Source organism: Cannabis sativa, chromosome 2, assembly GCF_029168945.1.
Source record: "Cannabis sativa cultivar Pink pepper isolate KNU-18-1 chromosome 2, ASM2916894v1, whole genome shotgun sequence".
Taxonomy (NCBI): domain Eukaryota; kingdom Viridiplantae; phylum Streptophyta; class Magnoliopsida; order Rosales; family Cannabaceae; genus Cannabis; species Cannabis sativa.
Genome location: NC_083602.1, coordinates 65,691,337 through 65,702,163, shown reverse-complemented (window position 1 = coordinate 65,702,163; position 10,827 = coordinate 65,691,337). Strand labels below are relative to the sequence as shown.

The 10,827-nt window shown below is 34.9% G+C and overlaps 1 protein-coding gene across 1 annotated transcript; it reads right to left on the bottom strand.

Moving 5' to 3' along the window:
• Positions 1-8,702: 8,702 nt before the first annotated feature.
• On the bottom strand, positions 8,703-10,362 carry LOC115720692 (ATP synthase small subunit 6, mitochondrial). The gene is made up of 3 exons (XM_030649857.2): positions 10,154-10,362; positions 10,005-10,047; positions 8,703-8,897 (listed from the first exon to the last, which is right to left on the bottom strand). The coding sequence occupies exons 1-3, from the start codon at positions 10,272-10,274 to the stop codon at positions 8,894-8,896; spliced, it is 168 nt and encodes a 55-aa protein (XP_030505717.1). The 5' UTR covers positions 10,275-10,362; the 3' UTR covers positions 8,703-8,893.
• Between the last annotated feature and the right edge of the window lie 465 nt (positions 10,363-10,827).

The following is a 10,827-nucleotide window of genomic DNA, read 5'->3' as shown; positions in this document are numbered from 1 at the left end:
AAGATTACGACTGTGAGATTCTCTATCACCCTGGGAAGGCCAATGTAGTGGCCGATGCCCTGAGCAGAAAAGGTCCCGGGCAAGTAGCTAGTATGGTTCAGATCTCACCTCAGCTAGCAGAGGATATGGTTACATCCAGCATTGAGTTTGTGGTAGGTCAGCTTCACAACTTAACGCTGCAATCTGATCTGTTGGAAAGAATAAAAGTCGCTCAGATGACGGATCCAGAGTTAGTGAAGATCAGAGATGAGGTTTTGGCTGGTCAAGCCAGGGACTTTTCAGTGTCAGACAGCGGGATGCTTTTGTATAAAGCTAGGGTTTGTGTTCCGAATAGTGTGGAACTCAGGAATGAGATCTTCGAGGAGGCTCATTCTACCCCTTATTCTCTGCATCTCGGCACCACTAAGATGTACCAAGATCTTAAACCATACTTCAAGTGGAGCGGTATGAAGAAGAATTCGGTAGAATTCGTATCGAGATGCCTCACTTGTCAGCAGATTAAGGCTGAACATCAGAGACCAGCAGGGTTATTGCAGCCTCTAACCCTACCAGAATGGAAGTGGGAAGATATCACGATGGATTTTGTGGTCGGGTTACCTAGGACCACGGGTTTGTTTGATTCCATCTGGGTAGTGGTGGATCGATTTACGAAATCTGCTCATTTTCTGCCGGTTAGAACAACATTTACAGTGGATCAGTTGGCAGAATTGTATGTCAGAGAGATTGTAAGACTTCACGGGGTACCGAAGTCTATAGTTTCGGATAGGGATCCGAAGTTCACCTCCAAATTTTGGCAGAGTTTGCAGCGGGCAATGGGTACAAAGCTGAAATTCAGTACAGCATTCCATCCTCAGACAGATGGTCAGTCCGAAAGGACAATTCAGATATTGGAGGACATGTTGCGAGCCTGTGTTATGGATTTTGAAGGCTCATGGAATAAATATCTACCGTTGATAGAATTTTCTTACAACAACAGTTATCAGAGTACGATAGGGATGGCCCCCTATGAACTGTTATACTGTAGGAAGTGTAGATCTCCCATCCACTGGGATGAAACAGGGGAGAGAAAATACCTAGGTCCAGAGTCAGTACAGCGGACCAATGAGGCAATAGAGAAGATAAAAGCTAGAATGCTTGCCTCACAGAGTAGACAGAAATGTTATACAGATCCGAAACGCAGAGATGTTGAGTTCCAAGTAGGGGACCATGTGTTTTTACGGGTATCTCCGATGAAGGGGATTAAACGTTTCGGGAAAAGAGGCAAGTTATACCCTAGATTTACAGGACCTTTCGAGATTCTCGAGAAGATAGGTCAAGTGGCATACCGGTTAGCGTTGCCTCTAGCTTTATCAGCAGTTCACAACGTATTCCATGTCTTGATGTTGAGGAAATACGTTTCAGATCCCTCTCATATACTTAGTTATGAGAGCCTAAAACTGCAGCCAGATATGACTTATGAAGAACAGCCAGTGCAGATCCTGGATAGAAAGGATAAAGTCCTTCAGAATAAGACCATAGCATTGGTCAAGGTTCTCTGGAGAAACATCAAGGTGGAGGAAGCCACCTGGGAACTAGAGTCAGATATGAGAGCTCAATATCCAGAGTTATTCAGGTTAGATTTCGGGGACGAAATCCTTTTAAGGGGGGAATAGTTGTAAAGACCGCTTAGTTTAATTTGGAAATTAGCAGTTAATCACGTTTAATTATGAAATTATTTATAGCTATTTAAATAATTTATTATACTGTTATTATTGAATTCAGAGATGCATTTTTATGTCATGTAGTAGTTTTCATAATTTTGCATTCCGGTGCCCGGTATTTTGGAACTCGGTGTTTGGCTCAGTAAAATCACAACTTAGTATGTTAGTAGTTTGGGACGGTTTATTAGACATTGGGAATGTCGGGAATGGCCGGGAATTTAGAATTTCCCAAAATACCCCTTTAGTGTTAATTATGTGGTTTTAGTGTGGAGGGGCAAAATGGTCTTTTTGCCCCGCTATTATTTTGTCTTCTAGTGATTTTAATAGATGGATTGTATGTTTATTTTAATTTGTTTTGGCTGAAGTAAAAAGGAGTAAGTGTTATTTAATCTTTTTTTTTTTCATTTCAAAAATCAACACTTAGAAAAAAATAGAAAAAATTTCAAAAACACTCTCTCTTTTTCGGCCTCTTGGTGTAGCAAAGGAATTGGATTTTTACTTGGGATTTCATCCTCTTTTGTGTTCAATCTAAGCTAGGTTAGCTCCTCATCTCTTCTTCTTAAAATTTGTTGAATTTTGATGAAATTAGTGTATTGCATGCATGATTTTTGGATGTTGTTGCTGCTGTATTTTGTGGATATTTTCAGAGGTTTAAAGCTTGTTTATTTGAGTTAATTTGAGCTGTTGTGAAGCATGATAGTTAGGTTGAGCAAAGCTAAGGTTTTTTCTATGCAAAAGTTTGGTTTTCAACATGAAATTGTGTGTTTTGTTGCTGTGTTTGTTGAGGTCGAATTCTTGTGTTTTCAGAAGCTTTTATATGCATGATTAAGTAGATTTAAGCTAGTTTGGATGCATGTTATCTAGGTTTAACCAAGTTTGAGTTTGGAACTCAAAGCTTGGGCTTTAATGGTGATTTTCAATTCTGTACTTTCTGGGTGAGTTTGATGCTTTAGAAATGTTCTAGGGGTTATATAGAACTGGTCTGGAAGTTTTGGTTTGATTTGGAGTTGATTTGAGCATTGTGTGAATTTTTGAAGTGGCTGCCTGCGAGGAACCGGAATTTCGGTTGTACATCCAGAATTCCGGATGGGGTTCTGAAATTTCCCAGAACTGGAATTCCGGTTGGGCAACCGGTCTACCGGTTGGGAAAAATTCAAGAACCCTAGTTTTCCTCGATTTTATGTTTTTGGGGGTATTGCCATGCTTTTATCGATAGGGAAACTTTTAGTTCCTAGTTTAAGTCCCCGGGAAGTGATTTAGCGTATCACTTATAGTGTTGTGATTTTTATGGTTTAGGAGCCTGTAATCCGCCGCGCAGATAGTTCCAGTCAGGTTGACCGACACACCTGAATTCGGAATCCAGGTAAGATTAGTATAACAGTATGCATATGTAGATTACATGTTTAGCGTGCATGTAGGAAGCCTGTTAGATTACATTAGTTATGTATGTTGGCTTCGAACCATCCAACTGTGTCACGTCGGTACAGGCTGCAGTATGACCAGCAGCCGGAGTATGACCGGTTCGACCGATCAGGCTGACACTTAGGTTGGTGGTTCCGTACTATTGACGTATCACGTCGGTACGAGTGGAGTATGACCAGGCCGGAGTATGGCCGGTTCGACCGATCAGCCGATGCGTAACACGTCGGTACAGGCTGGAGTATGACCAGCAGCCGGAGTATGACCGGTTCGACCGATCAGGTTGTTACTTGTCAATAGTACCGTCCCTATGAACGTTCAGAACTCAGTACCGTGTTCGACACGGCAGTTAGGGGGACTCAGTATCGTGTTGGACACGGCAGTTAGGGTTATGATCAGGGGTATGGGCGTCTGATCATGATCGGGTTTTATGTATGAATATTATTATGCTTTTCTTACTGAGTCTGTCGACTCACAGTGCTATGTTTATGTGTAGGTAAAGGCAAGGCTAGAGCTGATGACCGTGAACGAGCCTATGAAGATTGTACATGTCGGGGCGGTTAGGCCTGGAGCGTACGATCATCGGGACAGCGAGGCTATTTTTGTAACTAGTCGCTAGGCGACAAATATTTTGTATAAACAGTTAACTTTTGTAAATGGTTTTGTAATCGGGATCCCGAGTCTTTTGTATAAATATTTTATAAGTTTAATTAAAAAGCAAAAATTTTAATTAATCACGTTTTCCATAAACCTCGTTGATTAGCAACGAGCTGCACAGCATGTTTAAAAATCACGTAATACGCCTATGCTAGTTAGGGTGTTACATATTCCTACCTATGCCATGAGCTGCTTCAAATTACCTGTCACTTTATGTAGTCAAATATAAAGCATGATGGCAAGATTTTGGTGGGATTCATTGGCATCAGGGAATTCAATTCATTGGAAAAATTGGAATTTCCTTTACAAATCTAAAATACAAGGTGGCTTGGGCTTTCAAAATTTTATACAATTTAACCAAGCTCTATTGGCAAAGCAAGCTTGGCATCTTTTGGAATTTCCTTACTCCCTCATCAGCAGAATTTTTCAATACAGATACTTTTAAATGGCCATTTTCTTGCTGCTGATTTACGTACTTGTCTGTCTTTGACATGGAAAAGTATTATTTAGGGAAATGAGTTATTGTTAAAGGGGCTGAGATGGAGGGTAGGAACAGGTAGTAAAATCAATTGCAAATCAAATCCATGGATCTTAAGATACACTTGTTTTACACCTTATTTATTCAAAGGCTCCCATTCGAGTTTGATACTGGTTGATTTAATAAACCACCATCAACAATGGGATATGGTGGCTTTACAATCCAATTTCTGCCAAGCTGACTTGCGTACTCAACATTCCTCTAAGCCTTTTTCCTTCAGATTATACAATAATTTGGCATAATTCTTTCACAAGAAACTACACGGTTAAATCGGGTTATCACTTTGTTGTTAACCTTGCTGAACAAGAAGACACAAACAACAACTCCTCGATAGAGCATTGGTGGACAACTTTTTGGAAGTTGAATCTTCCATCAAAGATTCAAACTTTTGTGTGGAAAGCTTTTCTCATGGCGCTACCAGTTGCTGCTGAACTTCATCAAAGACATATAGCGTCCTCTCCTCGCTGCTCTCTCTTCAATTCCCATCATGAAACAATAAATCATGCTTTATTTTTTTGCCGAAGAGCAAATGATGTGTGGGATCTCTCGAAGTTACCAATTAACTTTAATCTGGCTGGTCGAAACACATGTGAGGATTTCCTGCTACAACTTTCAGCCACCCTCTCTACTTCACACTTTGAGCAATTCATTATTCTTTGCTAGTGCATCTGGCTTGAAAGGAACACTAAATTCTATGGGAATATTGCAAAAAAAAGTTGATGCTGTCTTCCTATTTGCAAATTCATATCTCCTTGAATTTCAAGCAACCCGTGCAAAAATTCACCAGTTTGACCCACAACAAATAGCGTTGTCTTGCATCCAAGCACTTTTATTGCTTTCACTTCTAAGCCTAATGGTTGGCTCCACTTTCGGGAAGTCTCAAAATTAACACAAATGCTGCCATTGACATATCAAAAGGTATTATTGGTGTTGGCGCTGTTTCTATTGTTGCGGCTTTATCCAAGCCTCTTTGGGGCTGTTTCAAATCTGAAGAAATGGAAGCATTGAGCCTAGCTTTAAGTCTACAATGGCTAGTATCACTTAATTTGTCAGCAGATTATATTGAAACGGATGCACTCATGGTGGTTCAAGGATTACAATCTGCCTATTTATTTACGAGAAACTTACAAAAATACTGGATTTTGACCCAATTTTTACAAAAATACTGCCACACGGCAAAAATAACTTTTATACTGCCTTGGAACTTTTTTTTTTCTTTTATACTGTAAGCACCGAAAATAAAAAAACGAGATCTCCATCTTCTACACCCACAGACAGAAATACCACAGCAACACCAGAACAGTCGAAACACAACCATTAAATCTGGTGAGATGAAGCAAAAACATTAAAACCATTAATATTAGGGCTGTCATGGTTTTTCTAATGTTGTTTTCGGGTTGTTCCACTATTGTTTCGTATGTTTAACAAATTTTGGTTTTAAATTACACATGTTAAACCAACTGCTAAATATTTGTTTGAGGTAACCTGAATGAAAGAATCATGGATAGTAATAGTCTTACCTTCCATTAAAGTGGTGAAATTTAGAAGACAAAAAAAAAAAAAGATAATGGAAGTTGGCTGGGAAAAAAAAAATAACATAACAAATGCAGCAAATGTGGGAAGCTGGGGCACAACAAGAGAACATACAGGAGAAAATATCAAAAATGAAAAGAAGGAGAACAACTAAAAAATAACAGTGAAACAACAAAGGAAAATTGAACATATATTGGAGTATATGATACTGAAGAAAATAACTTGCATACAAATTTCATTATTTCCCTATTGCTATTAAAAATAAAACAGTACAACAATATTTAGAAAAATGTGATAAAACAATAAAAGCAAACAACAGTATAACCACATTACAAAAATAATAAAACATAAACAAAATAAGCCATAAGAGTCATCAAACGATACAAACCACTCACAAAACCAGAGCTAACTATAACCCCAAAAAAAACATAATTAGTAAAAACAACAAAAACTCAGTAAAGTTTATGTCGTTCTAGAAAAAATAAATAAAGAAAAAAAGAGATTTTTTTTTTACTTAGAAAGTTTGAGTTGTCTGCTATTCTTCTTCTTCCTCTGTATTGTTCATCTTGAAGATATTCTCACGAGATAGGCTCTCTGTCTACTGCTCTCTCTCTCTCTCTCTCTCTCTCTCTCTCTCTCTCTCTCTCTCTCTCTCTCTCTCTCTCTCTCTCTCTCTCTCTCTCTCTCTCTCTCTCTCTCTCTCTCTCTCTCTCTCTCTCTCTCATATCAAGCACATCTTGAGGGCTAAAGTCCAAACAACTGTATGGATTTGTAAACAAAAATAAAATAAAGAAGAACATGAAGAAGAAGATGAACATGGGATAGAGATAAATAGTTTAAGAATAAAGATGATGAAAAAAAATATGAAATGATGAAATGTCAAATAAGAGGGTAACGTGTGATTACAAAACAAATATAATATATTAAGTTTTTTTTTATTTTATTTGTTACGTTTTTTTTAAAAAAAAATGTGAGCTGCCATGATTTGACCATGAATATCACATCAAAAACTTTATAAAAAAATTAATTAATAAAAAAAATAGAGAAGTGCATGCAAAATAACACTTGGCGTGTTGGGCAGTATAAATTGTACAACATTTTTGTAATTTCTACCGTGTGGCAGTATAAAAGTAATAAAATACCAAAATACAGTATACCATGTAAAAACCTCTTTATTTTTTTTTTTTTTTGATAAGTAACTTTTATTGAAAGCCAGAAAACTAATGATGTTTTGCTTTTCATGTTATTTCAAATGATGTTAATTTTCTAGTGTCCTATTTTCCATGAGCACATATCTATCATCTATCAAGATCTGTTAATACTTATGCTCATGTATGTTATGACTAAATTTGCTCTTACGGTGAACACTGCTTGTTCTTGATTGGATGAATGTCCATCTCCACTAATGACTGCTGTGTAATTTATTCAAATTAATATAATAGTCTTTCTCTCAAAAAAAAAATTATTTATTAATAATATATATTATAATCTAATATATATTTAAAATTTCAATTTTTTAATTTGATTAAAATAATTTTAATTAATATATATTAAAATGATTTCAATCTTTTATTTGTTTAATATATAACATAACATTTATTTTAAAATACTTAATTAAAGTATATTTTGTACACAATTATATGAGATAGTTATTATTTAAGTTATCACATTATTTAAGTTATGAAATTATTAATGTTGTTGGAGTTATAATAGTTATTTAAATTATTAAATGAATGCTCGTGAATCTACTACAGACACTAATTACATTTGACAAGATAAATTATTTCACCTTATTTTTTTTTTTTCAATTTTTTCTAGTTATTAATAGTATATTAGTAACTATTTTCTATAATTTATATTTATTGATGCTTATTTTATTTATTTATAGTAGAAATAAAATATAAATTTATAATGCTTGAAAAAAAAGTATAAATTTATAATAATATTTCTTTATTTATTATTTTTATTTTTCATTGCACTAATGTATAGTTTGTTTATGTGCAGTTAAACACTATTGTTTCTTCAAGCTTTTAGAAAAAAGATAGTAAGTTTTTAACATATTGCATAACCCTGATAACATTGGATTGCAATCTATTACTAAGATTTTACGATCGTGATTTCTTTTTCTATTAAATTTTTCTACTCTAATGATTTTAAGATCATTGTTAGAAATTTTTATAAGTTTGTCATGTAAATTTCCAAGAGTGCCCATGATATATGTTATTCATCAATTAGTTGCGTATGCACTTCAAATGAATAAACAACTTATTCAGCTAGATATGAAAATCTATGTTTCTTATTAAATGTATAGTATTTTAATAATCATGACATGTATAGTATTTATTTAATGAACATGATTATAACTAGCTTGTATGACATTATTATATTATCAATAAATTTGATCATTGCTTTCAAAAAAAAAAAAATACACTATTTACCTATTTCAACATTCAATAAAAGTTTTTAGTCTAATTTTTTTTTTATATTTGTGTACGTTATAATTATTTAAAACATCTTATAAAATTTACAAAAATTCAAAATAATTTACAATATAAAAGAAGTGTTAAAATAATCTATTTTACGAACATAAATAAAATAATCACTTTTTAAATTTTTTTGAATTTTTCAAAATTTTACAAAATATTTAAAATAACTATATCATACATGACAATAAAAAAAAATTGGCTAAAAAATTATTTCAAATATCAAAACAGTTAGGAACGCATTGGTACATCCTTTTTAAGAGGTGCCTTATAGAATTTTTCTAACTTTTGATTTCCCTTTGCAAGTAAGAACTGAGAACAGATTCCAAAAGCACAAGTTGAAGTATTGGATAATAGCCATAACCAAAAAAGAAAAAAAAAAGCTCATAGAAATGAACTTAAGTCTTTCTTATATATGTTATTCAGTCAAACAATGCATAATAATAAAAGAAAAAATAGTTTAAAGAAAATCCCTCTTTCTGTTATTGTAGTTCATCAAAACAAAAGCAGAAAACGCTCCATCCACACTAGACGAGGATGGCACTGGTACTGGCATGCAGAAATCACCTACCAAAAGTAAAATGCTTGTTACTATTGCTGAATACTACTTATAGCCACCATCAAAAACAATATGCACAGCACAACTGATGAATAATGAACATTTGTAGAATAATTCTCATTTCCAGAGATACTAATTGGAAAAATATTATTATATGATTAAATCATACATGAAATATTCGAAGAAAACAAAAAAGATGGATTTTTCCCTTTAGTATCAAGGTTAACATTGTTACTAGACATGTCAGGAAAAAAAACATTGCTACTAGTACTACTCCACGCAAGATGATAATTAGGCATTCTTTTTCTACTACTATTATTATTACATCGTCATTATGCATAATATAATGGTAGGAGGTGCGGGTAGGGTAAGGGTGAGGAATTGAATCCAAAGATCTCTATAAAAGGAGAAATGTGGTACCACTTAGGCTGAGCCTAAAACCCATAGATAAGCATGTTTTTGATTTTTGATTGTGTATACAAGTTCTTTATATATCTCTCACTAGCAATACCAACATAGTTTATCAGACTCTGCATCTTAACTTCAAAACCTAAACATACAACAAATGAATACATACACAACTCACCATACCAGCTAAAAGTCAATGATGGTGTCTAGAATCTAGATACAACGATGTACACCGTAGGCAATACCAACGCGTTTTTCGCTACCAAATCATCTTATGAAATCATCCTGGGCCACTAAAACTTTGGTTACTTAGTCGAATTGGGTTGTATTCGTGATTCAAGAACATAACGAGCCATGAATCTAGGCATCAGTATGCAATAAAAGATAGGTGGTGTACTATAAAATCCCCACTGATTCTTGTGTTCACTATCTTCCTTAAACATAAGAAAACGCAACCTAAAAACTCGTACCTTTGATAGCTAAAGTCAACTTATTAAAGGAAATAAGGCTTGAATACAGTGCTCTTCAATTCTATATTAATTCCTATAAAACAAGCATAACCGTATCTACCATGCCCAAAAGAGAAAAATAGCAGAAACTGCGGTTATTACATTAGAAATCTCATCGATTAACTCTTAAGGTAGAAACTAAGCGCACAAATAAAATCTGGAATTTAAGATCTAGGGTTTACAAAATTAGGGAAATACCTCTTGTGCCTCTGAACAAAAGGCGAATTCTTGGCATCTTCCTCTGGTGATCATCAATTGCAAAAATAGGTCAGAAACAGAATCGTATTTGGGTTTTGAAATTTCAACAATTAAGAATCAGATGTGGCAACTTGGGGGAAAAGAATTACCAGTGAGACCAAGAGAGAACTTGGTGATGATTGTTCCGGTTACGGCAAACCCCACAAGGAAGGGCCAGTTCCTCTTCCATTCTCGCCTGAAAAATATTGGCCACGGGTCGAACTTCGCCATTATCTTCTTGAATTAGCTTTTCACTCTCTCTCTCTCTACACTTTCTCCGTCTGCGACGCCTCTACTGCGCTGACTCGCGACTCTATAAATATTATATGAGTTGGCTCTTAAGGGCTACTTCGCAGTTCGCACCGTCGGATTCTTGCGTGCGTGTGAATCTCATGGCCCAAATTGGATGCGGGGTGGGCTTACAACAATTTGTTTTAAGGGAAAATATGGTATTTTTAAGAAAAACTTTGATAAATATGTTATTTTCTTAATGTTTTTGTATTGACTAAATATGGTACTTTTAAGAAAAGCTTTGATAAATATAGCATTCTGTGGTATAGTTCCTGTTGTTGAAGGAATTTTAACAACACCAAATTAAATAATATAAGAAGAATATATGCGAGGACTCAACCTAGAGTGGCGAGTATTCAAACTAAGGACACAAAATACTGAATAGAAACTGGAAATATAAGGAATGCAAAAGAGTATAGTGGTTCAGTCAGATCATGGTCTGCTTAGTCCATTGTTGCAAGGATTTCTGTCTTGTTTCATTTCACGTTGGATC

Coding starts and splice junctions, on each gene's coding strand:
- LOC115720692 (XM_030649857.2), bottom strand. CDS start 10,274: ATGGCGAAGTTCGACCCGTGGCCAATATTTTTCAGGCGAGAATGGAAG. Junction 10,048..10,153: donor GTTCTCTCTTGGTCTCACTG/GTAATTCTTTTC, acceptor GATGATCACCAG/AGGAAGATGCCAAGAATTCG.